General features: G+C 59.6%; 10 protein-coding genes across 10 annotated transcripts; 4 read left to right on the forward strand and 6 right to left on the reverse strand.

Moving 5' to 3' along the window:
- Window positions 1-863: 863 nt before the first annotated feature.
- On the forward strand, window positions 864-3,682 carry DCS_06855 (glucan 1, 4-alpha-glucosidase-like protein; the record flags this gene model as incomplete). The annotated part of the gene is made up of 2 exons (XM_040804142.1): window positions 864-2,626; window positions 2,695-3,682. The coding sequence occupies 2 exons, from the start codon at window positions 864-866 to the stop codon at window positions 3,680-3,682; spliced, it is 2,751 nt and encodes a 916-aa protein (XP_040654246.1).
- A 1,117-nt stretch (window positions 3,683-4,799) lies between these two features.
- Window positions 4,800-5,908, reverse strand: DCS_06856 (peroxin 20; the record flags this gene model as incomplete). The annotated part of the gene is made up of 2 exons (XM_040804143.1): window positions 4,800-5,726; window positions 5,789-5,908. 2 exons carry the CDS (start codon window positions 5,906-5,908, stop codon window positions 4,800-4,802), a joined length of 1,047 nt encoding a protein of 348 aa, XP_040654247.1.
- Window positions 5,909-7,201: 1,293 nt separating this feature from the next.
- DCS_06857 (protein transport protein SEC13) lies at window positions 7,202-8,243 on the forward strand (the record flags this gene model as incomplete). The annotated part of the gene is made up of 3 exons (XM_040804144.1): window positions 7,202-7,231; window positions 7,297-7,412; window positions 7,487-8,243. The coding sequence occupies 3 exons, from the start codon at window positions 7,202-7,204 to the stop codon at window positions 8,241-8,243; spliced, it is 903 nt and encodes a 300-aa protein (XP_040654248.1).
- A 543-nt stretch (window positions 8,244-8,786) lies between these two features.
- Window positions 8,787-10,372, reverse strand: DCS_06858 (uncharacterized protein; the record flags this gene model as incomplete). Its single annotated transcript, XM_040804145.1, has 2 exons — window positions 8,787-9,935; window positions 10,025-10,372. 2 exons carry the CDS (start codon window positions 10,370-10,372, stop codon window positions 8,787-8,789), a joined length of 1,497 nt encoding a protein of 498 aa, XP_040654249.1.
- Window positions 10,373-11,921: 1,549 nt separating this feature from the next.
- On the reverse strand, window positions 11,922-13,189 carry DCS_06859 (chromosomal organization and DNA repair protein Mms21; the record flags this gene model as incomplete). The annotated part of the gene is made up of 2 exons (XM_040804146.1): window positions 11,922-12,125; window positions 12,206-13,189. 2 exons carry the CDS (start codon window positions 13,187-13,189, stop codon window positions 11,922-11,924), a joined length of 1,188 nt encoding a protein of 395 aa, XP_040654250.1.
- A 1,740-nt stretch (window positions 13,190-14,929) lies between these two features.
- DCS_06860 (uncharacterized protein) lies at window positions 14,930-15,352 on the forward strand (the record flags this gene model as incomplete). The annotated part of the gene is made up of 1 exon (XM_040804147.1): window positions 14,930-15,352. One exon carries the CDS (start codon window positions 14,930-14,932, stop codon window positions 15,350-15,352), a length of 423 nt encoding a protein of 140 aa, XP_040654251.1.
- A 373-nt stretch (window positions 15,353-15,725) lies between these two features.
- On the forward strand, window positions 15,726-17,075 carry DCS_06861 (pas; the record flags this gene model as incomplete). The annotated part of the gene is made up of 2 exons (XM_040804148.1): window positions 15,726-16,346; window positions 16,662-17,075. The coding sequence occupies 2 exons, from the start codon at window positions 15,726-15,728 to the stop codon at window positions 17,073-17,075; spliced, it is 1,035 nt and encodes a 344-aa protein (XP_040654252.1).
- Window positions 17,076-17,546: 471 nt separating this feature from the next.
- DCS_06862 (formamidopyrimidine-DNA glycosylase) lies at window positions 17,547-18,827 on the reverse strand (the record flags this gene model as incomplete). The annotated part of the gene is made up of 4 exons (XM_040804149.1): window positions 17,547-18,468; window positions 18,525-18,559; window positions 18,621-18,760; window positions 18,809-18,827. 4 exons carry the CDS (start codon window positions 18,825-18,827, stop codon window positions 17,547-17,549), a joined length of 1,116 nt encoding a protein of 371 aa, XP_040654253.1.
- A 2,404-nt stretch (window positions 18,828-21,231) lies between these two features.
- DCS_06863 (uncharacterized protein) lies at window positions 21,232-21,984 on the reverse strand (the record flags this gene model as incomplete). The annotated part of the gene is made up of 2 exons (XM_040804150.1): window positions 21,232-21,760; window positions 21,875-21,984. 2 exons carry the CDS (start codon window positions 21,982-21,984, stop codon window positions 21,232-21,234), a joined length of 639 nt encoding a protein of 212 aa, XP_040654254.1.
- Window positions 21,985-23,497: 1,513 nt separating this feature from the next.
- Window positions 23,498-25,102, reverse strand: DCS_06864 (PH domain protein; the record flags this gene model as incomplete). Its single annotated transcript, XM_040804151.1, has 3 exons — window positions 23,498-24,694; window positions 24,779-24,904; window positions 25,010-25,102. The coding sequence occupies 3 exons, from the start codon at window positions 25,100-25,102 to the stop codon at window positions 23,498-23,500; spliced, it is 1,416 nt and encodes a 471-aa protein (XP_040654255.1).
- Window positions 25,103-25,469: the final 367 nt, after the last annotated feature.

The raw sequence follows: 25,469 nt of genomic DNA on the forward strand, positions 1-25,469 counted from the left end.
ACAAATGGGTGTTCCGAGTACTCACACGCAGTACTGGCAACTTGGCGCAAGCTTCCGCTCTAAAGATTGCCGCAAGCACTGTGCTGTGATCAAGTACACGGTCCACCATAGAGGGTCTTCCGTACCGCACAGTGCCGGTATTCGTATACATGTACTCCGTACATACGTTGCTGGTGCTCTATAGGTGCGTACGTGCAGTGCAGGCTGACGTGATCGGACAAGTACAGTACAGTACTCCGTGCTCCGTACCGGTACGCAGGTATACAAGTACACCGTACAAAGTACCACGTGCGAGTACTGTACTTGGAGTGCCAAGCTGTACAACTACAGTAATACTGTACAGAGCACGGCGTGCTTACTCCGTACCGCTACGACGATCCATGACACCTGCAGTCGACGCACTCGCAGCACTTTTGTGCTCGCCGCTCTCGTACAGTAGCCGCACCTGTACGTGCAGCGCTCGCCGCATGGCGCCGTCGTGCCTCGATGCCTTCGCCTCGTGCTCGTGCGATGGCAAGGTTCGTCGCCGCCGCCGTCGACACGTCGAGGTATCCATGTACCTTCTCGTTGGCTGCAGAGTTTCCTCGCCGTCCTAAACCGGCGTCGCACGGTGTTACCACCAGCCCGCATCCTCTGGCATGGAAGCGAAACCCACCACGTAGCTCGCTCGCCGGAGAGTGCCTAACGAGCCTCGCACGCGCAGCTGGAAGCTACCGCTAGCCTAGAACGAACCTAGGCCCGGCCAAGGCTCTAGGCTCCATGGGGTAGCTGGAACCCACCGCATGCGCTGTAACGGTACGCCGACCAATGGCGGGTCCCCGTCGCCCTTGCTGGGGGCCAATACTGATACCTCAAACTCACTCATGAGCCACCGGCACCCGTCCCTCCCCCGTCCTCTCCCCGTGGGCCTTTTCCCCACCGCCCCTGCTGCCGCTGCCCTGTCGAACGAGAGGCCACTCCGTCCGTCGTCGTCCTCTGTCCTCTGGCCGTGCTGTTCGGTTGGCCCTCTCTCACCACGCCACCGTGTGCCCTCCCTTCCTCCAGATTCAGATTCGCTCGCTACGCTGCTGCATCCTCATCGCCGTCGCCATCCCCATCGTCGCCGTCATCGCCGTCTCGACGCTCCATCCACTCGCCCTCGCTCCATCATCCATCCACCGGGCCTCTCCTCCTCTCCTCCTCCTCCTCTTCTCCTCCTCCTCCTCCTCCTCCTCCTCCTCCTCCCCCCTTTTCTCCATCCTCTCCTCGGCCCATCCCCCGTCGTCCCGACCCCTCGCTCGCTCCCTCTCCACCAATCGCTTCCGCCATCCCACCCGCTCGATCCGGCCTTCTCTCGACCGTCAATCATCGGCCATCGACGACGGGCAAGACCTACCGACCACGGCCACGACGACCACGACCACGATCACGACCCCGACGTGCCCGACGGCGTTGCTAGCCCTCACGACGGGGGTGCTGTAGCGACCCGCCGCCTGTCCTGGTGTCCGTCTCCACCCTACGAGCCGACGCTCGTCCGGCCGGCCGACATCCATTCCATCGCCGTCATGAATCCATCCGACGGCCATGCCGTGAGCCTTGGCCGGAGGTTCTCGACGAGGAGATCGGTGAGGTCCATGGACAGCGTGCGGAGCGACGACGAGTACGACTTGAACGCCCAGACCGTCTCGGACGGATTCCGCCCCGTCCAAGCCGCCGCGACGCTCGTGCAGTCGCCCGTGACGAGTCCTATCAGCCTTCCGCCGCCCGTTGCCACCGTTCTACCCGTCGACCGACCATCCAGCACCTCCAAGCCCTCGCCGGCTCATGATTCGCTGACGTTGCGCAACGACGGCTCGAGCGCCGCACGCCAGCCTCTGTCCGGGTCGCACGCCGCCCCGTCCGCCATGTCCAACGCCTCTCCTCTCATCCAAGTCGAGACGCCGTACCGGGGCCCGACCGGTCCCTCTCACCCGTACGAGATGTACCCGCAGCGGACGTTCAGCAACGCCAGCGCCTCGACGGCTCCAAACGTCGATCGGCAATCCTATCACGGGCCGACGGGGCCCACTCACCCCTACTCCCTCTACACCCAAAACACCGCCCCGGCCGAGGAGTCCTCGCCGCAGCAGCAGATCCCCGTCGGCTTCACGGGCTTGGGTGCGAGCTATCAACCGCAGTTCGGCCCGGGCGGCGAAGGCGGAGACTTGATCGGTCCCCTCGGCCACGTCGAGGAGCTGCCCCCCTACACGAGGTATCCCGAAACCTCCTTCGCCGGCAAGGCGGCCGAGCCTGTCGAGAGAGCGCCTTCCCCGCCCGTCGAGACGATCCCTGGAGCCGGCGGCATCGGCATCGCCACGCGCAACCCGGAATTCTCGTCGGCCGAGGACGACATCGCCGTGCCGATATCACGCCCCCCCTCGAGGAGCGACGTCAGCCATCACGAGATCAACGCGGCCGCCAAGGAGGTGTCCGAGCAGCCCAAGCTGACCAAGTGGCAACGGAGAGCGAGACAGAAGCTGTGGGGCGTCGTGCCTTACTGGGCGATATGCCTCCTGCTCTCGGGCATCGTCATCATGGGCATCGTCATGGGTGCCGTCATCGGGACCCTGCTTGCCAACCACGGCAACCCGGACCCGCCGCCCGATGGGTAAGTGGGAAGAACGACGGACGCTCCCCTTTCGTCGCCGTGCCTCGCTAACGGTGTCACGGTGATAGCCAATTCGACCATCAACCCACGGGCACCCCCACGGACACGTTGCCGATGAGTTCGCTGCCGCCGAACCTCGCCCCCCTGGAGACGGGTCACTTTTCCCTGCCCCCTCTGGACACGAGCCTGGCTCCAAAATCCTGCTTCAGCGACCCGACCCAGGCCCAGGCCTGGAGCTGCGATCTTCCCTTTCAGTTCTACTCGATGGACGTCAGCATGGTTCCCAAGGCTCCGGACACGAGCAACTACGAACTCACCCTGACGGCCGTCAACTCCTCCTCGACCAAGTGCATCTGGGGGACGCAGCCCCCCAACATTCCCGACCCCAAATCTCTCCAGCTCGTCATGGACACTTTCCAAGAGGCTCGCGGCCCTGCCTGGTGGGCCAAGGTCAAGTACAACAAGACCGTCATCGTGCCCGAGGACAAGTTCCCTGCGCCCAAGACCAAGCGGGATTGGCACCTGCTGTTGGAGAGGAACATGCCGGGGCCCCCGCCGAGGTCGAGGAAGAGCTTCGGGGCCAAGGACGGGGACAAACCGTGGATATGCATCTGGCCGGACACGACGCTCGAAATCTTCATCTATCCCAACCAAACCGCCAGCGTCTCCACCTCGTCATCCAACGGGCCGCCGCCGCCGCCGCCGCCGTTCGGAAGCTCGACGACCATGGCGTCCGACTCCGCATCGCCGACGCCCGAGATGCCCCTGAACCGCATACCAGCCTATCCAAAGGTCGTAAAGCTGGTCGAGCGACGATACGACGATCCAAACACGACTCCCGTCTGCCATCAAGTGGAGATTATTGACAACGGGCACGGGACGAGAGACCTCTTGGACGCGAGCGGCCGGCCGATCGAGGTGGTTATCCCCGAGAGCAACGCCGGCCCGCTCAACCAGCTGTCGCAGCGTGAACATATCCGCTCGAACAAGCGGCAGTACGCCAGCGTCGAGGTGCAGGAGCTCACGAGTTGTGGCTGCCTATGGTGGTCAACGTGAGCCGTGCTGGCCGGCAGCGTTTCCCTTTCGTTCCGAGTCGTTGGCGCTGCGCCGAAGCCGGCTTCCGCTTCCGGGCGACGGCAGCTGCTGTCTCTTGGGCTCACCACTCGTCCCTAATTAATGTAATGAATCACAGCCGGTCGGACCGGCCCATTTTGCATCCGGCACACGATGAACGTGTACAGCCTCCAGGCATCCCGGTATTCACCGGGCGGGATTGTCTTTTGCCTGGTCGAGTCGCCGATGACGATTTTCCTACCTTTCTGTTCTGCTCCGGCGGATGCTTTTTGATAAAAACAAGGCGATACTCCTGTCATTCCGTCATTTTCTTTCTCCCCTTTCATTTTCGCCCCTTTGCGGGAGGGTGCTTCGGTTACGGCATCTAGACGGGCGCACTGGTATGGTTCGAATGGATGAGCGGACGGGTTGGAGAAGGTGATTCCTGAGTGCCTGGCTCGTTGCGCGAACGGCGGCGTCACGGGGCAGGGCAGGCCTTGCACATAGCTGTATCAGAGAATAAATGACGACCCAACATGGAAATTATGACTTTATGTTTTCTTCATTCCGCGTATGTGCGAGAGCAGGCCTTGCGCATAGCTGCATCAGAGAACAATGACGACCCAACATGCAAATTATGACTTTATGTTTTCTTCATTCCACGTATGTGCGAGAGCAGGCCTTGCGCATAGCTGCATCAGAGAACAAATGACGACCCAACATGCAAATTATGACTTTCTGTCTGTGGAATGAAGGAGATATACTTTGATTCTCGGTTCGGCTTTTGGGGGGGGGGGTTGCACATGCAGGATCACAACCCATCAAGTTGCCCATCGATGCCTTTGCCGGTGCGATGATTCCGGTCTCGGCGCTAAAGCACGTACGTTAGGCATGCCCCAGAGCCGCTTCGACGTTGCCAAACCTTCCCTACCTCGCCTATGCTTCCCTGGTGGCCGCGTCGGCGGAAGGGTCACCAGAATGCCGTCTCGCCGAGGTACGTCATGCAGGATGCAAATGGCTGCGCCGGCGGCACCGGCGTCACGAGGCCGGGTTCGGGGCCGAGGTGGGCTATTTGAATCCCTTTGTCGTGGAAGCTTTCTGTTCGTCTCGGTCCTTGGCGTCACGGAGGTGGGGTCTGTTGCTGCTGTTCGACGCCGGTGCCAACGACGTCGCCATCCATCTGGCGGACCTCGTTGTCGACGATATCCTTGCGGCCGTCGCGGAAGTCGCGCATCAGAGAGAGGAAGACGGAGTTTTGCCACTTTTCGCCACCCTCGTGCTGGACGGATTCGAGGAGTCTCTCGGCGGCTTCGGAGACGGCCGACTTGCCCTTTGGTACCCCGACCTCGTCCGCGGGAATGTGGTCAAGTACTTGCTCGTCGACTTGCGCAGCTATCGGATCGAGGCGAGGCGTGGCCGGGTCGTTGAGGGTGAGGTTGCCCAGCTCGGGGGTCTCGAGGTCGGTCAGGTGGTCGTTCTGCCGCGTCTCGCTGGTCTGTTCCACGGCCGCGGCCACTTCCTCCGGCAGGGCAGCCTCGTTCAGCTCCAGCTCACGGGCCATCTGCTCCATGGCAGCGTCCACTTGAGCCATGCTGCCGGCACGGTTGACCGAGGCCCAGCGGGCCAGGTCTTGATCAAAGTCGGACGGAAGGGGCGCCGCCGAACGGGGGGCCATGTAGGCCAAGCCGGCGTGGTTGTACATGGGCGCAAGCGTTTGTCCGAAAGGAGGCTGGTAGTTGGCTTGGTGGGCCATGGGCACGGCGAGGGGGGCCGCGGTCGGAGCGAGAGCCCGCGTTTGCTGGGTGCCGCCGGTGAAGCGGGTGAAGTCGGCGGCCCAGTTGCTCATGTCGGGCGCGGCGGCCACACGCGCGTGCGTCGGCGCCGCTTGCATGAACGAGGGCTGCTGCAGAGCCGTGGCGTGCGTGGCTAACCGACTGGCGGGGGAGTGAGGCAAGCCGGGAAGGGAGCCGACTGGGGAAGGGCCATCGATGAACGCACCGAAGGAGGCCTGTCCTTCGGCGGGATGACGAGGCGCAGATCGAAATGACTGTGGCCACGGAGCTGTCAGCTTGGATGTTTCAGATGCACCACGACAAGGGATCGACGCACTGCATGGCCGTTGATGCCGGAGCGGTCGACGAGACGGTCTTGGTGATGGCTGACGTCGCGGCTCTGGTGGTCGATGAGTTGCTTGAAAGGTGTTCCACCGCTGCAGGAGGCGTTGGCCATGATCGCCGACGATGGGTATGGGCGTCGATGGCGTGCGGCTTGCAATGAAGGGGAGCACTTGGGCGGTACGAAGTGTGGGCGAACAGCAGTGGACGGATTAGCTATCCTCGGCACTGTTGGGGGAGCTTGCGTCAACAAGGGGTTGGGGCGCCAGGGAGGCCGCGTTTAGCATGCAGAGTCGCCCACGGGACAGCAGCTCCGAATCGTGCTTCGAGGGCAGAGGGCAGAGAGCAGAGGGCAGAGGGTTGGCGGTTGACGGTTGACGGTTGACGGTAGAGGCTCGAGTATTGAGGGAGGGTGGAAGTTGATCGATCTGCTGAATCGGAACCAGTGACGGGTGGTTTGTAATCCCGACGTCGGGTCGGCAGGTGCGTTGGCCTGTGATCCTCGGGGAGGTGGCAAGTCCCGATTCGGACAATCCCGCGGCTCAAGGGGTCTGTCGACTGTCTTGGCGCTAAAGGACCCCAGATTCTGCGCTGCTCGGCACGTAGCACGGAGGGTTAACGGAGAGGAGCACGCTGTTGTGTGCTGGGGACTGACTGTACATGTACTTGAAGGTACTTGTACGGTACTAGAACAGCAAGTACATGTATTATAGTGTTCACCACTCCGTACCCGCCTGTGCCTTTACTTGCAGTACACCTAACCTACCTAGTACAGTACAGTAAGTACTTAAGTGCTGCACACCTACTACCACTACATGTACGGAGTACGGAGTACTGTAGGCTGGTTTGTACCTACTAGGTAGTATTCAAGTACGGGGTAATACTTGAGCGTACTAGGTACTAACCTATGCTTGCGAGTACAGGGCATGGACTCTGTAATACTCATTGTACTCTGTTCTCCGTACTCCGTACATGTGCTTCTATCGTATTTCGTACTCCGTACTTGAACAACCATTTCGGTGTACTTCCAAACAAGTACTTCCAAGTATCCGTACTTACTTGCTCGTTCTAGTGCTCGCTCCAACTGCCCTCCCTCACGAGTACCGCGCCCGTATTGCCAGCAGTGGTGGGGTGCGGGCGCTACGTCACGTGCAGCTCCTGGCCAGCTGTCACCAACGGCGATAGGCAAATGGCTGCCAGCTTGCTTCCGCTTCGCCTCGACAGCAAACTCCCCTTCCACCTTTCCCTTCGCATTCCTCCCCCAACAGCGTCTTCTCCGACGCGTCAAGACGTAAGATGGTACGGCACTCCTGCCTCAAGTCCAAGGACGAGCACAAGAATTCCCCCACCCCGTCAGCATTCGGAGAACTAGTCGGCAACTAACTTCCCTCGTCAGGCGACGCAAGTCATGACAAACTCGGGTCACGATGACATGATTGTGCGTGGGCTGCCCTCGGTGCGCTCCCCTCCGCCCGTGCCGCCAAGGCTGACCCGACCCTGCAGCACGATGCCGTCCTCGACTACTACGGCCGAAAACTGGCGACGTGTTCGAGCGATCGGACCATCAAAATCTTCGAAGTCGAGGGTGAGACGCAGCGGCTGCTGGAAACTCTGAAAGGGTGCGTGGCCCCCGCACCGGCGCCGTGCCTGAAGCTCGGAGGATGATGGAGGGGGCGGGGCTGACAGGACGCAGGCACGAAGGCGCCGTCTGGTGCGTCGCCTGGGCGCATCCCAAGTACGGCAACATCCTCGCCTCGGCCGGCTACGACGGCAAGGTCTTCATCTGGAAGGAGCAGGGTGCGCAGAACAACCAGTGGCAGCGCATCTACGACTTCCCCCTGCACAAGGCTTCGGTCAACATCGTCGCCTGGTCACCTCACGAGGCCGGATGCCTGCTCGCCTGCGCCTCCTCCGACGGCAACGTGAGCGTGCTCGAGTTCAAGGACAACGCCGTCGACCACACCACCTTCCCCGCCCACGGCCTCGGCGTCAACTCGGTCTCGTGGGCGCCGGCGACGTCGGCCGGCAGCATCGTCAGCAGCAACCCCGGCCCCGGCTCCGTCGGCAACCGGCGCTTCGTCACCGGAGGCTCCGACAACGTCCTCAAGATCTGGGCCTACGACGCGGCCTCGCAGTCGTACAAGCAGGAGCCCGAGCCGCTGACGGGCCACGCCGACTGGGTCCGGGACGTGTCCTGGTCGCCGACGGTGCTCCAGAAGTCGTACATCGCCTCGGCCTCGCAGGACAAGACGGTGCGCATCTGGACGTCGGACGCGGCGAGCAACGGCCAGTGGGACTGCAAGGTGCTCAACTTTGAGGCGGCCATGTGGCGCGTCAGCTGGTCGCTGAGCGGCAACGTGCTGGCCATCAGCGGCGCCGACAACAAGGTGACGCTGTGGAAGGAAACCCTACGGGGCGAGTGGGAATGCTTCAAGACGATTGAGGAGTAAAACGGCGAAGCGACGAGGCGAGACCCGAGGGGCGAGGGGCGAGAGGCGAGACGCCCGCTTTTTCCATCTGGCTTTACCGGCAAGGCGTTTGAGGCATGAGAAGCAACGAAGCGGCAGGACGCGACACCGAGCGCCGTCACGGCCGATGCCACGACCACGGTCGAGCGGGGCCGACGAGGAGACTACGACGGCAGGGGCCTCGTCCGGCTGAAACCGGCGGCATACGACATGTCGAGACACGGGAGCTTGAGCTTGAGGCGTGAGTAGATGAACATGTATTCGCATTCTGCCTTGAGTCCCGCCACATGATGCCCTGCACGAAACCCCCTCTCTATGTAATCGAGCCAGTTCGTTCCAATGGCCTACTTCTACCATGCACGCGTTCAATCAATCATTCATTCATTCATTCAATCATTCGTTCAGTCGTTCAGTCGTTCAGTCGTTCTCCTCCTTTCCCGTTGTCCATTCATGACTCATCCGTCAGCCTCATCCGTCGTCGAACGGACGGCGCACCATCATCGTACCCCTCGCGTGCTCTCGCCATCAGGCGAGGAAGATGGCGGCCACAAAGGCGGCGAGAGAGACGGCCCAGACGGCCGCCTTGAAGGCGGCGACGGACCGCGTGCTGTCGCTGCCGATGCCGCTGTAGTGGAGGACGAATATCTCACCGGTGGTGTCGCTGCTGGCCCAAAGACGGCCCCACGAGTCCCAGGCGAGACCGACGGGGCGGAAGCAGCGCTCGGGCCTGTATCCGTGGCTCGGGGTCGAGAGAATATCAACGGCGGCGCTGGGGCCGTCGCGCGAGGCCAGAGGCTCACCCGTGTGCTTGTTGAAGGGGATAGCGGCGATGCGGTAGCCGGAAGGGGTCCATCGGTTCCCTGTCGAGGTCAGCACGGATGCGATGGGAAAGTTGGTCGGGCCGGGGGGGGATCTCGGGTGCTTACCGGTTCCGTAAAATGACACAAAGGCGCTGGATCCGTCCCTGTTGAACTTGATGTCGAGCGGTGCCGAGAGCGGCGCGAAGGCGAGCCGAGGGCCGAGGTACCGGCTGTTGCAGGGACCGTCCGACAGCGTCCTGGTCCCGTACAGGCCCGGGAACTGGGTGGCGGTGCGGATGGAAGCCTCGTAGGGGATCCTGGCAGCGTCCCCTCGACCGTGGCAAGGCTGGGGGGCGATGTTGCCGTCGCGGGGGGCCACGGGACGGCCGTCGCCGAGGACGCCGTGGTAGTTGAGCCTGCCGCCGTAGGTGCCGCCACCGACGAGATCGTCGACGGAGCTCTCGACGGACCAGATGCCGCCCGTGTTCGGGTGCTCGGCGACGCCGATGGGGTTCCGGAGGCCCCAGCCGAGGACGTCGCCGTCCCTGAAGTCGTGGGGCATGCCGTCGCCGCGGCGGAAGGAAAGGTCCAACGCGCGGATCTGGGCGTCACCAGAGGCCGTGTCGTAGGCCGAGGGGTAGTTGTTGCCGCTGCCGTAGATGCCTCCACGCGAGAAGACGAGCGTGCCGGGCATGCGGTGCGACGAGAGTAGGGTGCGGGTCGTCTTGTCGGTCGGCGACAGGGCGGCGACGACGGTGCGTCGGGGGCCGATGATGTTGCCCGTCTCCGGGTCGTAGGCCCAGGAGAAGACCTCGTTCGGCGAGGAGGCGTACAGCGTTCTGCCGTCATGGGAGAGGGCGATTCCGTGGCTCAGCTGCGAATCATCCGGCGTCAGCACGGCTCACGAACAGCAACGGCGGTGGTGCAAATGGGGAGGGGGGGGGGGCGGAGCGAGGAACCTACCTCGGGACAGCTGATGATTCTCCTGGGCTCGCTCATGACGACGCAGTCAGTACCCCAGTCATTGCGGATGGTGAGACGGAGAATTCCAACGCCGACGTCGATGACGAGCAGGCCACCGCGGTTGTCGAACACGATGGACCGCGGTTTCCGCATGCCGTTGGCGGCGATGCGGTACTGCCATCCCGGAGCGGCGACGGGCGGCTGGTAGGACATGGCAATCCGGTTCGGGCAGTTGATGTTGTTGCCGCGGTTGATCATGTTGTTGTCGTAATAGTGTCGAGGATTCAGGGTCAAGGCGGACGTCGAAGCCGTCACGGCCACGACGAGAGCGGCGGCGAGACGGACCATCTTGCTTGGGATGCTGCGCTTCGAGGATGATTTTCTTTCGTATGATGGATGCGGATGAGAGAATGCAGAAGGAAGATTTGATTCCCACGGCACAAGAGAAAAAAAGTATGAAGGAACGAGCCCGCGGCGGGCGAGGAAACGCGCGTGGCGAGGCCTAAAGAGTGCCGGCCACGACTTGCACGGGAGGCCATCGTCAGTTGGGTGGTTGGTGGTTGCGGTGGTTGAACGTCGACGACTTACACGGAGCCAGGGGGTACCTAGGTACCTAAGCGGCGATGCCTACCCTACAGCGGACTAGTGGGCGATAGAACAGAAGAGTATACCCTTACTAAGCCATACTAACCCTCACTATGGCGACGAGAAATATCACGACTCCACTCATTGTCAACCTCCTCCCATCTACTTTTTTCTCCATTAGTGTTCCATACTTACTCGTACGCTACTCGTACTCGGACTACTCGTACGCCTACAATTACAGTATACTTGTCCAGAGTTCCCACGCACTCGCTCACTGGCCCCGCCATCGAGACAGTATAGTTGGGCATGACAAGGTCCCCCCCCCCGCTCTCTTCATCCCAACCTACCGAATGGCCACCCATCCATCGCCCGTTGGCTTCTCTCCCCGAGGAGGTTGATGGCAAGTGGGTCCTGTCGTAAAGCTGCGGCGGGAATCCCTCACCAGGTCACGACGCAAAAAGACGAGGCAGCAATCTACTCGTAGGCGGGTGGGGGCTGGTGTTCACCGTACCGCCGTCCGTCCGGCCCTTGAGCTCCCTGGCGGATGTTCGCGATACCTCCTCATTCTCCGCACCGTCCATCCACCCTGCCATCATCGGTGGCCACCTCTTCGCCGCCACATGGAGAGAGGAGGGTTGGGAGGGATGGCAGCTTTCCACTTCATGCCACCGCAGACAAGGCTGGGCTGGGCTACACTCGTACCCACACGTGTAGGTGCATCCCTCGAGCCCTGTGCGATCTGCCGATGAAGTGCATCTCGATGCAGCCGCCGATGAGTTCCATTCGACGTTGATGAGCGAGTGGAGGGCCCTTTCTGCGAGGCATTCGGCCAGAGCGGCTTTCTTCCATCGTGACCCTGCCGTGGTGACGGCGAGTCATGACGCATAACATGCACTCCGCTGACTAACTAGGCACGTTCACTATTATCAAGTACAGTACAAGTACACCCACCTACTTGTATACTAACAAGCATGCACAGTACAGTACGGTTGGTCGTACTCTGCATGCCTGTCCTCGACCCATCCTGCCGAGCAGGTCCCGCGTGATCCATGTAAATTATGGCTGCCCAGCCAAGTACGTGCCTGACTTGAACGTCATGGTTGCTGAGCCGATGGGAAACGACAGCGCGATGGCCGGCCGACGTACGAGTGAGGATGTCGTGAGGTGCGGCAAAGTCATGACGGGAAACGCACAAGAGTCCATCATGACGGCAAGTAGTGGCCAGCGTCAAGGCGACGAAACATGTCGTGGGTATCATTTCTCAAACGCGCTCTCTACCTGCCCCGAATCACGAGCCAGCCGTTCATCTGCGCTATGCCCGCTCTTGTTTGGGAGCCCGACAACCGGCAGGTCTCTGCGTCTGCATGAGCACCGACTCATCGCCGTCGACCGGGTCCTCCTCCATCTCGTCCTCGTTCAGCTCGTTGTTGCGTTGCGTCTGCTTGGCCCGCTGGATCTTCCGCAGCATGGCTTGATCGAGATAAAAGTCGTCGTTGAACCTTGCTTTGGAAAATGTCTGGTCGCACCGCACCGGTTAGCTGCATGCGAGCAAAGAAGCAAGCGATCAACCGATCCGTCAAAAGACGAGGCGCCTACCTCGGAGCATCCCGTCTGGGGGCACTGCACCTGCCCGCCGCCTTGCTGGAGGTAGCCCAGCACGGCGCTCTTCTCAAACGTGTGCTTGCACTTGACGTTGCTGTACGGCTCTTCCATCGGCCGCAGGGTGAGCGGGCAGTTGAGGCTCAGGACTTCACGGGCCACGGCGATGTCGTCATCGTCCTCTTCTTCGTCGGCAGCACCCATCGTGCTCCGCCGGTTGCTCGCGCCGGGTCGATCGAGGACCGGTTCGCCGTTGGGGCGGAACCACTTGGAGGCGTCGGCGAGCGGCGGCCCGTCCTCGCCGGCGGCGGCATCGTGCCATATTTTCTTGAAGCCGACGTAGTCGTTGTTCCGACCGTAGCGCTGGTGGTGGCCGAGAGCGGCGTACTGTTCGTGCTTCTCGCCTCGGAGCTCGCGGAAGGAGTCGACGGTGCTCGGCACCACCGTCTCCTTTTCCTCCTCGGCCTCGTTCCCGTCTTCAGCCTCTCGGGCGAGGCGCTGGGCGGCGGCGGCGACGTTCGTGTTATGAGTCGTCGCCGCCGTCGTGTACAGGTCACCGAGCAGGGCAGCCTCGTCGTCGAGCTCGGCCTTCATGTCTATGAGGCTTCGCACCGCCGCCTCCGACTCGCGCGTGAGGGCGTCGACCTGGGGCTCAAAGTCCTGCATGTGGTGCTCGAGCCGGACCTCCTCGGCCGTCTTGTCCGCGCCCGTCTCGCTCCGCTTGTCCTGCAGGCCTTCGAGCCTCTGCCGGCGGGCGTAGAGGCGCTCTTGGAGGTCGCCGACGGCGAGACCGAGGTGGCGGGTCGAGTCCTTGAGCTGCATCTCGTACGGCGCGGTGCCGCGGTTCGACGACAGATCGCCGAGGGCACGGCGGGCGCCATCGTTCAGCGGGCAGGCAGGAGGCTGATACGAGGGCATCTCGGCGACCGACGAGGCCGACGGAGTGGCGGCCACCCGGGAGCGGTTGACGAGACGAGGCATCGGGTACGACGAGGACGATGACGGCCACACCAAATGTGCATGCAGCGTAGTCCGTACCGCGTGGAAAATGGAACGAAGCCAGCGGGAAGCGAGAGTGGTGGGGATGGCGGGGTGACGCGACAACGCGTTAACACTGGCTCCAAGTACTTGCTGTAAGTACTCCGTAAGTACTTGCGCTTTCACGCCCTGCCATGTCTCATCCGCTATAATTACGGAGTAGCGAGGGTTATTTACTGTAGGTACCTAGGTGCACACCTACATGTACATGTACTTGTACTTGTACTTGTACTTGTACTTGTACTAAGTACTGTGCTTGTATCACGCCATTCGAAGACAGCACCGGAGTATTCCAAGGTGCCAGGTTGTAGCTAACCGAATGTGGCAGTGCTACCCTGAACTGCCCATTCATCATTCCATTTCGCCTCACGTCGTATATTAGGTATTGCCGTACTACAGTAAGTGTAAAGTTCGGAGTACATGTACTTGCACTCCGTAGGTGCAGCAATTATTGTAGTTGTACTTGCTCAAGTACATACAAGTGCAGCAGTAATGGTACATGTGCAGAGTACTACAAGCACAAGTGCAGTACCTGTACTGAAATACCGAGTATTACTCCATATCCGACGTGGACGGTAAATAAGTACGGGTACTTGCACATCTACTTACAGTACTTACCTACTAATAGAGCATACATGCGGTTGTACAATGTACATGTACAAGTACTTATATTTGTATTGCACTTACAGTACTCCGTACTGTACAGAACTGTACTTACAGTACTCACTTCCAACACCAGTCAGTACCTAAGTACCTAGTAGTAAGTATGCAGTATTACAGGGTCCTCCGTATTAGTATTATTCAGTACGGAGTACTCCGTACTAGTACCCATCTCGTGTCCATGATAGGCTCCATACTTACGTGTACATGCACAGGAAACCGTACGAGTACATGTGCATCTGCTCACCAGCGACGGAGAATTCTCTCGGAAAAGTTCCCGTCATCCCAAAGCATGAGCGCGCGTGACGATGAGCATGACAAGCGCCTGAGGGAGGTCCCGTGGCCGGCCACATGCCGGAAAATTGTTGGACGCCATGCCTGCTCGGCTACACGGCCCTGCACGCACCACACAGGTATGGGTGGTGTGCAGTACGGAGTGCAGCACACACAGACATGCACTCCGTACAAGTGCCGTACTGCAAGTACTTTACACCTACGGTACGTGGATTCTGCTGCGCCCAAGTACAGTACTTAGGTGTGCAACGCTGTACCCAATACGGAGCACAGCACCATAATAATGATAATTAGTGGTTAGTGATACCAATAGGGTATGATCCGTCAAAACCTGCTAGCCTACGGGCACCAATCTTTTAGTGCTCGGCACTCCTAGCGTGCGCGCGCGCTCGGCAGTACCCTCGAGCTCTGCAATTGTAGCGCGCCGTACGGGAATCACGAGGCTACGGGAGCGGAAACCCACGCAAGGCCCGCCTGCCATCTCCCTACCTGTTCGGTTGATGCGCTCGTAGTTGTACTTGCAGGTACTTGGGCATGCATCGTCCGTACATGTACACCTAATCCTTGTAGGTGTAGTGTCACGATGGCTCGAGAGAACATCGATAGCGGACAGGGGAGCAGACGATCGATGGATGGAACCTGCGAGCGAACCAGCAGCTGCTGGAGCGCTGACGCCACACCTTACCTACACTGTCCTCGGTGCGCACCCCCGCGACCTGTCTCCTCGCCATGCTCGCGACGCACGGAAAGGAGGCGCTGATCCATGTCGGTCGTGACCTTGGCCCCGGCTCTGTCTTGGGACATGCATGCATGCCTCCCCTTGTCTCTTTCCTCCTCGCCCAACGCGCAAAGTATCTAATTCGATACCCAACCCGAAACCAGCGAGATCGAAAAAAATCCTGTGGGACTGGACGGAAGGGGCAGCAGGTCGATGAACGGCAACCGAGGTGGGCGAGCGAAAAAAGCATCACCATCGTGGGCCTCGGCGGATCGTCCAATGGCATCGTCGGCGTCGTGTCGATCTGCGCGAAAGCTGCACCGTTCGTCATCGGCGAAGCTGGGGGCGCCATGTGGGTGCGCCGCTTGCGCGCTATCAGACTCTCCGCGCGGCCCGGGTGCGGACCTGTTAGCGCCCTAACTCGCGGCAGGTAGCGCCCCCTAAGTCGATCGGTCTCGCAGCAACTGCTGCCGAGATTGCTGCCGGGGGCCCAGCTCGACACTAAGCTCCCTCTGGACCCCGATCAACGCTGCCCCCCGACGACGCTCGCGATCTCAACCTTGGCCCGCCATCCCAAAAGGACAAAGGCCGTCTTCGCTCTCGCGCCGCAACGTCCCATGCTGCTGCCGGCCTCGAGAATGGCTTGTTTAATCTCGCCGCCCGCCGTCTAGTGCCCTTCCGCCTGTCTGGCCTGGTGGAGCTGTCCATTAGGTACCTTCGTGCCTGCGCTCCTGCTCGCGCTCCTTCGTGTACATATATTTACACCAGCCTGTAGCCGTAGCGGCAAGTACTGTCCATCGTACGCCAATGTACTCCGTACGCACGACGTACAGTAGAAATCGTACCATCGAGGGAGGAGCCGGGACGACCAAGCTCGATATGGCGTATATATCTGCTGCCAACCTTGGATCGCAGCTGTCTGCCCGTCTCCCTTTGACGCTGCCTTTTGATTTCACCCTGCTCGCCAAGCATCAACTTGCCGCGAAGAATCGTCCATCCGCCCGTGCGGTCCCCTCCAGTCGCCGTCACGTCACGTTCGTGCAAGGAGACGTCTCCTCTCGCGACGCTTGCGGTGTCATGTCCAACGATAGCCCGACCATCAACAGGTGGGAGTTGCAAGCCTTGGATGTAAATGCATCTCCCCCCCTCCCTCCTGCCTCTACCACTTCCCTCCCTCCACGCTGCGTCGTCGCTCCGTCCAATCGCTCTCCGTGGCGATCGGAAAAGGGGATGAAGGCTGGTGACGGGAATGAACGGATCGCTGACCCAAGGTGCCGATGCCAGTATCAGTTCCCCCCTAACGATCCCGCCGAGGCGTCCGAGGACCCTCAGCGCTCTTCTCCGCGAACAAAATGGCAGAAGCTCGACGATCCCATCATCTATCCCGGTCTGTACTCGGCCACTGGTTTCGACATAATGAAGATTCTGGTACGTCGTTGCCTCCGCCGGGACCACCCTCTCCTCTCTCCTCTCTCCACTCACCTTCTTCCTCTCTCCTCTCTCCTCTCTCCTCTCTCCTCTCTCCTCTCTCCTCTCTCCTCTCTCCTCTCTCCTCTCTCCTCTCTCCTCTCTCCTCTCTCCTCTCTCCTCTCTCCTCTCCCCTCTCCCCTCTCCCCTCTCCCTCTCCCCCGTCTCCTCTCTATCCGCTCTCTTCTCTCCTTCCTCCTCACTTCCTCCTCCTCGCTGCTTCCCCCTCGCTGCTTCCTCCGTTCCGAACCGTTATCCTCTGACAAGCAGTGACAGATGAGAGTCTTGTCGAGGCCGAACCCTCAGGTCGAGCTTGGCGCCGTCGACTGCTCCGTCGCCCTCATCTTGTGCGATCTCGAACGGCCTGATCACCCCATCGTGTACGCCTCCGACTCTTTCTGCGAGCTGACAGGCTACAACCTGCAAGAGGTTCTCGGCCGCAACTGCCGCTTTCTCCAAAGGCCCTCTGCATCACCCTCCTCGTCGTCGCTGTCTAGCACCGAAAGCACGGATAAAGCGGCCATCCGCAGCATTCGCCTCGCCATCGACGCCCGCCAGGAGATCCAGCTGACGCTCAGAAACTACAAGAAGAATGGCAAGCCCTTCACCAACATCCTGAGCATCATTCCCCTCGACCTCGATTCGTCCGGCTCTCGATACGCCGTTGGCTTCCAGGTGGAAACGGACTGACGGCCGGGTCACCCTCCTCTCTGCTTCCTTTCATCACGCCACCCCCTTTCCCGCATGCTTGCCATCGACTGCCATGGCAGCAGTCGACGTTCGTGCTTTGCCGCATTGACGATACCCCCCCCCCCCCCCCCCCGACGCACTCGTAATGACATTTTCACCCTCCTGTCATGTGACCAATGGCCATTCCATTTTTCACGGGACACAGGACAAGCCGACCAAGACGTGCATGACGTCATATGAAGCGATTTTGACTGTGTTATTGGTTTTGTTTTGCTTTCACCTGCAATGGCCATGAATTTGATGAGCATCGGTCGAGGCCTGAGCCTGGAGCTTTGACGCCTCGTCGAGACGGATGCGCGATTGGAAATTATCGTGCTTGTGATTCAGCGAGTGGCTGGCAGTTCTTCAAATAGTTCAACAATGAGACAAGCCGTTCCCCCATGATCGTGCCGCGTGCCGTCAATTCCTCCCTCAGCTTCTCAACCGTGCCGACCTCCTCCGTCCGCCGGCCAAATCTACCGGCAGCACCTTCACGTCCTTGTCCTTGCTCTCTTCGTCCTTGACCCCCTTTGTCCGCGTTTTCTTCCTCGAGGTACCGTCTGCTTTATCCTCTGCCGCTGTGGGAGGGACCTTTTGTTTTCGTGCCTGCTTCACCGCTGCCTCATCAGGCTCCGTCTTAGCCCTCGCCGGTATACCTCCCGTCTTCCTTTGCACAGCAGGCGAGTAGCAGCTCGTGCGCCCTCCGACTGTGATGAATGCGAGCTTATCGCCGTTTGGTAGCTTCGCTGAACCGCTCTTGTCGCCCTTGCCCCAGCGGTGGTTGAAGAGCCAGTGGGCAGGGAACTCGTCCGAGTCGCCGAGCTTGTCCACAGCCGTCTGGCAGACGTACCGGATCGACTCGTACAGCTCCGTCATCTCCTCCTTGCTAAAGTCGTCGCAGTACTGTTCAGGGTGGAGCTTGGCCTGGTAGAGCGTCTCGTCCGCGACCCAATTTCCGATGCCGCTGATGACCGTCTGATCCAGAAGAAGGGCTTTGACCGGCACGTGCCGGGACTTCATCCTGCCCCGTAGGTAGCTTTCCGTGAAGATGTCCACGTCCAGCACAGGGTCGGGGCCGTTCTCTGCCAACGGGGAGTGTTTCCTGATCTCGCCACCGGGGCAGTCCACGAGCCGGACGCGACCGAACCTCCGTGCGTCGGTGAATGCTACCTCTGCCGCTGATTCGCCCTCGGTGGCGAGGTGGAATTTCCAGAATCTTGGCGGCCACTGCTCGAGTTCGGCATCCTTCATCTTCTTGTAGTAGTTTGTGTACGCCGTCTTTTCCCCCTTGATGTGGATCCAGCCCGTCATGCCAAAATGCATCACAAGGTGAGGTGGTTTATCCAACGCGATCCTGCTCATTCAGCAACCATCTCATTTCCATCTCATCCTCATCTCCGTCTCACTCACCAAAAGTATTTGCCCTGGCTGCCAGCGGAGACAACCTGCCCGCAGACTGTCAGGCCCAAGAGCGACGTCATTCAGTGCACAGTCACATCGGCTCACTTTCTTGTTCCGTAGCGCTTCTTCGACCGCCGCGCCACTTGTACCGACTTTCCCGAAAACGTTGGCATCGTCGACGGCAGACACGCTGGCAATTTTCTTGCCAACCAAGTGCAGTCGCAGGAAATGGACTATTCGGGCGACTGATTTGGGTTAAGACTGTCTTCACGAAACACCATTCATGAACGTACCCTCTGCTATCTCGGGCATATTGGAACACTGATCGAGAATGTACTACAAACTCTGAGGCCGCAAGTGAGTGAATCTCTCCGTCCGCCATGAGGAGGAGGCGAACACGTACTCCGAACCCTGGACGCCGAATGGTCCGCCACGAGGCCCACGCGAAATCCCGTGACCTACTTATGTCAGCAGCGGAACACAACTCCACCCGAGCTTCTCCACAACAAATTGACATTTTATTCGGAAGCTTTTTTTCAAATCCTCTTCACTCCTTCTTCTCCCTCCAACACACACATTGTTCGAGGTAAGTTTCTGCATCTTTTCTTGTTGCAGTGTTTATACACCAACTCACCCACTCCCTTCCTTCCTGATGACACACTTAAACCGCAAACTAGAGTCTCTGACCTCGTTGATTGATGACTCATTTTTTATCACGTCAGTCTGAATCTGGACGTTACATTTCGCACTTTTCTTCCAGCTTGGGACGAGCTTGTGCTGACTATTATACCATAGTTTTGCGTCTCCAAGCGGATGGCCTGATCGACGATGCTTGCATGTGTTCTCGGCGCTTGCTTTGCTTGCTGCTTGAGTGTTTGGTACGTTTCCTCTGTTTTACCCCGTGACCACCACTCTCTTCATGATGATCGATTCGTAAACAATATACGCTGGAAATTACCGGCTGAGTTTTCTATGACGATATTAAATGGCTTTGTCTGATTTGCTGCATTTCACACCCGCTTTTGTTGCATGCCTTGTTATTTTTGAGCCAATGGCTGACCGCTACAAGATCTAGATAAGGTATGCATCATCGATGTTTCTTCTCCCGAAGCAGTCTCTTGTGATGAAACGGCACTGGGCTCCGATAGTACATGAGCAGAGAAGCCATTTTGCGGCAGGCCTAGAAAACCTCGCCCACTGATTCTTGATCTTCATCTCACACATTTGGATGGATGGTATATGCCAGCACTAATCATCTGAAAATAGTGTCTGATCTTCGTAATGCCATTCATTCATTCAATGATATGATGCTGTGATGCCACAATGGTAAGACATTTTGCGAATTTGTTGCACTGTTTTCTGTGATGATACCGATGACGAGTCTTATCCGAGTTTTCGATGCAGACACCATCTTTTTTTATACCATTCATGCCAATCTGACTTTGCCCGAAAGCCTTCTCCTGCCAAGCATGTCTTGTTTTGAATCATGGCTAACGGAATCGAATAGGACCGTGATGGTTAGTTGCTCCAGCCTTTCTGCAGCCATTTCACACTCCCTCTGCTATCATGATGAACGCGAATGATATAGACAAGCATATGTCCGAGCTCACGCGACGAAGACAATTCATCCGCTCCTTTTTCTGACTTGATACCCATCTTCCAATAAGCGAGTCTCGATGATTGTGGTCGGACGCTAACCACTTGAAGTTTGTCTTATTTTCATTGTACCTCTACCCAACTAGCGTTCACATGCCATGGTGAGTTGGATCAGTCTTATTTCTCTTTTACCCTCTTCATATGATGTTACAATTATCACGACGGTCAACTTAGCCATACGCATTGATGATATCGCCTGTGACAAGGCACCTTTTCTGATATCCCTCCCCACCACCCCTTGTTGGAGACTGGTCGCATATGCATGGACTAACAGTTCCAAGTTTCTAGTAGTATCCATATTTCGAAGTGCTCAACTGTCGTTGACCTCTGGTAAGCTGTGATACAGACGCCGTTGAAAGTTTCCATCGGCCGCCCTCAATCCAATGCAGGTTATGTTGTGTCCAGTGCAGTCTTAGATGCGCATTAGGTAGCAAATTTCTACGTGTTGTCGTACCTACTCTTGTTCGCCATGACATCTTTACCGGCTGTTCTCACCAGCCTTGTGACGCAGTTATTGTGCAGATGTGTTGGCGAATGCGTGTGTATTGTATTGGCTTGGCGACCAATAAGTGCCATCTAGGCAGCAAGCGATACATTGACAAGTCTTCCGGCCCAATGTACAAGAAGTGCAAGCGTAGAGTGGAGAAATTCTGTCACAGTCAGTTGAACTCCAGGATCTAAGCAGTCAAGTCACTTGTCCGCACGAAAGCGAGGCAGTTTGCCCTGCGTCATGGAGTGCTTGGTCAGATGATTTCCCACGTTCATCACCTGGTATTCAATGGTAGAAACAACAACTCAGTAAACTAGGTGAAATCGTGGCTACTCATACTGTACCGCTATTATTTAGGACGGAGACAGGAATCGCATGCGGAGAAAGAGCGGTGGAGAGGAGGATTTGGCAATGTTGGATATTGTGGCAACATTGTTCAAAGGCCATCCCCTGGCATCTCGTCTCCGACTGCAGCTCCCGCGCGTCCGTTCATGTCACCTCCTGTCCAACCTCTTGGCATCCTCAGTCGCAGCTGGAGGGGCGAAGGGGTCGCGAGCCCGCCGTGTCCCGTTACCGGTATCGTCCGTATACTTGGCAGACGGCCTTCCCATCAGCGGGGCCTTCTCCATCGTCGGGTAGGGGAGCAGGGAGGGTGCCGCCGTACTGCGGCGGGTAGCCTTGGCGATCATCATAGCGATGTGGTACGGGCGCGGTCCAGCCGCTATCGATGATATCCTCCCCCCAGGAGCCCGCGTTGAGGTTCGCCATTGTACCGTTCACACAGAGGTGCTGCTGGTGGTGGTAGAGGCCCGAGTTGTGCGGCAACTCTTGGTTTGGGTAACCGAATTGCTGCTGCTGCTGCTGCTGCTGGTCGTGGAAGCGACGGACGTGGCCCGGCTGACGGTCAAAGGCCATCCTTCTCAAGGACGACCGCGTGTCAAGCTGCTGTTCCATCGGCTGAAAAGACGACTCGGCTTCTTCCCGCGTCGACAATGGTAGATGCTTCTGCACCACCAGTGGCGGCTGCTTCTCTCGGCTTCGGTTCTTGTTGTACTTGGTGACACCCCATTTCGCGAGGTGCTCGTTGTACGCACGCCGGCTGTCACACGCACCCTCGTGTCAGCATGAGCATCAGCGAAGAGAAACCAGAGGGGCGGGCGAGCGTGCCAAGAGTACACGGCCAAGCAGCGGTTTTGAGAAGGTGAGTCCATACCTCGCATGGAACCCGTGCTTGTTCCTCATCATCTCCATGACAATCTCCAGCGTATGTTCCTTGTACAACTTGCTGATGGTACCTCGCCTCGACTCCCAGTCGAGCGTCATGCCGGGTTCCTGCCGGGCTGGGGCAGGGCAGCGCAAGGCGGCGTCGGTCAAAGACGAGTTCGAGTTTGGCCGTTTGTGTTTCTTACCGAGTGTCAGGTCCTCTTTGGACCCAACCGATGCTGGGGAGGCGCTTTGATCGATGGTGATGGATGTCGAACGATACGGGCGCACCAGAGGTGAGAGAAGGAAGCATAGGGAGCGCGCTCAGCCAGCGATGGCTCTCGAACAGCCCTGCAGCTCCTACTTATACACGTTGCAGGGCGGTCGCAGATATCGTCCAGCCTCATCCATCACCACCACCACCACCACCACCATCAGTCCCAGTCGACGTCCCCGTCATCACAAACGGCAAGCCTCCCCGACGGCCGGTGAGGCAGCGAGAAAGGCAGAGCAAGGTCCGTGGCGGACCCTTGTCAGGCTTCAACCTGTGCGCACGGGCAGCAGCAAACGAAACGGGACAGAGAAGCGCGCAGATACGTCAGCGACGGGACGAAACGGTGTGGGGAGCATGAGACGCTGCGAACGAGGCCGAACCCTCGATCACGCGTGGCACCCCCTTGTTGGTGTGCAATGGGAGCATGGGGGCCCATTCAGCATCTCCAACTGCACTTTGGGCACCCGAGAGGCCGGCCGCCGCTCTTGGGCGGCGACGGTGATAACCAGGTGTGGCATGGCGTTGAGCTTTGCTGCGCTGCGCCTGCTGAGCCCTCGGTCGTCGCCTGACCCAGTTCGGTAGGGACGCACCGAAGAACGGTCCCCGGCGGTCGGTCACTCATCGGCTCAGGACCAGGACAGGGCAGGGCAGGGCAGAACATGGCAGGGCAGAGCTGGGCAGGACAGAGCAGGTGGAGGAGGGATTGCGGATTGTGCGCGTGTTTTTGTTGGAACTTGGTGCCATGGCAGAGGCTGTGTGATGGGTGGTGGGTGATGGGTGACGGGCGGGTGATGGAGAATGATGGGTGATGACTGATGGCACAGAATGGGTGACGGTGAGCGCCGAGTTGCTCGCCGAGTTGCTGACACCCGGCTGGTATCGCCGTCACACCGAGCCAGAACGCGGATCAGGCCGAGCCGACAAATACGCGCAGGCAGGGGACGACGACAAGGACGAGGAACTTTCACCCGTGCGCACGGGCACTGACTGGACAAATAAAAGTGCAAACCTACAGCACGCCGGCGAGGGGACGAAATGGCGTCGGCGGGCGGAACGGAATAGAATGGAGAATTCACTGCCTCGATAGGAACATCAATCCCTTCCCGGCGTCGTCCGAAGAGCCCAACGACTTCTGCATCTTGCCGCAACATGCATGCCATCGACCGTACCGCGGCTCGCCCACTCTCGGCGACACTCGGATGTCATCCATCACGCACCGAGCATAAATGACTGTGACGGTCAAGAAGGAACGTCGACGAGGCAAAGGATACCAAAATGCAAGGCCAGACACCCGTCCTCCAAGCAGGCATGCTATGGTGTGCCGCGCCATGGCGGTCCTTTGGCTCGCCGTCATGCCGCCTACTTCGCCGTCGGGTTCGCCGTCGCCGACCCTTTCACGACGCCCGCGACCTGGCCCGTGTAGCCGGTGGCGACGGAGGGGTCCGTCGTCGGCAGGTTCATCGCCAGCTTGTCGCCGGGCCCGGCGACGGGCGACGAAGCGGCGGGCGATCCGGTGTTGGGCGAGCTGGGCTCGGCCGGGCCCGCGGCGCCGCAGATGCCCAGGATGACCTGGAACCACTTCTGGGCGTCGGATGCGGTGTGAGCCTTGAAGGCGAGCTCAGTGCTGCCCGTCAGCTTGCTGCTCAGCGTCTTGCTCTTGTCCTTGCCCTTGACGTTGAACTTCTCGCCGCTCGGCGTGCCGATGACGGCGTCGGGTAGGTAGATGGACAGCTCCGGCTTCGGGTCCTGGCGCGTGTCGTCCGAGTCCTTAAACTCGTGCAGGAACTTGGAGGGCGTCACGACGTAGTAGCCGGTCGAGTAGCCCCACGAGAGCTTGTTGCGCGACTTGCGCTCGAGCGAGCCCTCGATCAGCGGCTTCGTCGACGCGTGCGACATGTTGGGGAACTGAATCGCCTCGACCGAGCGGGCCGTGTCGTTGGGGTTGGCGAGCCGGTCGCCGTACCGGCTCTTGAAGTTGGTCCACTCAAAGGACCGGGGCACCGCCTGCACGGTGCCGAGCATGTCGCCGAAGAGCGCGCGTGCCTTTTCGCCCTGGCCGCCGGCGAGCTGGGCAAAGGCCTCCATGGCCTGCTGCAGCACGTCGATGACGTGCGCCTCGAACGACTCGAAGTTGTTCTGGACCGCGATCAGGTCGTTCTTGTGGTTGTTCTCGGCGATCACCTGGTTGCCGAGCCGGTGGACGACGCCGCGGTGGACGACGTAGGGGTCGTCGGCGCCCGTGAGCCGGCCGCCGGCCGAGTCGTACGAGGCCGTCTGCTGACCGAGCAGCTCGATCTGCTTCTGCGTCGTGTTGCGCAGCTTCTCCACCTCCTTGGCGCTGCTCTGGGCCCCGCTCGAGAGCTCCTTGGCCTTGTGCTTGATCTCTTTGTGCAGCCGCTCGAGGATGGGCAGGACCGAGCCTTTGATGTTCTTCTCCGTCTCGAGGTTGGTGTTGATGATGGCCTGCGTGTTGGAGCGCATGTTTTCGAAGAAGCCGGCGATGCCGCCGAGGCTCTGGTCAAAGTGCTGACCCTCGCGAAGTGGGTTCGAGATGGTCTGTCATCCGGGTTCGGCATGCCGTCGTTAGCCTCTCGCCTTGCCCGGCCTCGACCTCGTCTGGCGGCCGCAGGCAGCACATACCTTGAGCGCCTTTTCGTACTCCTTGGCCTGACGACCGTGGATCTTCTCCACGGCGGTCACGTATTCCTCGAGGTATCCCACCGCATGCTTCCACGCCTGAAGGCGCTCGGCGAGCAGGCCGGCCGTCTGTCCGCGGTACCACGTCAGCGCCGTGTCGCATGCACCCGACACCAGAGCACCACGTCCGGTCCGGAAGCGCCCATGAGCCATCGCGCGTCAGCCATCACGTACCGTCGACGGGTCAAACTCGGGCACGGCATCCTCGGTATGGCCGCTGAGCCCGGTGGCGGCGCGCGAAGGCAACGCCGTCGAGTGTGCCGACATTGTGAAACGTTGCTGTTGCCGAGAAGGTCCTCTCGTGGGATCGATAGGCGCAGTCTCTGCTTCGTGGTGGAGGAGGAAATGATGAAGATGTCGTATCCTATCCCTCCCTGTCTGCGGCGCCGTGCGTGCGTGGTCAGCGGATCGGACGGCTCGGACGGGTATAGAAATGCACACGATGGGCCAGACTGGTGGCGACTGGGTCAAGAAGCTCTCGACACACCAGTAGCTTGCTTGCCCGGATGGGGCAAGGGTTTTAGGGGGGAGGGGCTAGGCGGGGATGAGGGGGATGAAGAATGGGCCGAGAATCGAGGCCTGGCCCCAGCAGCAGCGACAGTCCCGAAGCGTCGGGGTTGACAAACGTCGGGAG

This window comes from Drechmeria coniospora, chromosome 03, assembly GCF_001625195.1.
Source record: "Drechmeria coniospora strain ARSEF 6962 chromosome 03, whole genome shotgun sequence".
NCBI classification, from domain to species: Eukaryota; Fungi; Ascomycota; class Sordariomycetes; order Hypocreales; family Ophiocordycipitaceae; genus Drechmeria; species Drechmeria coniospora.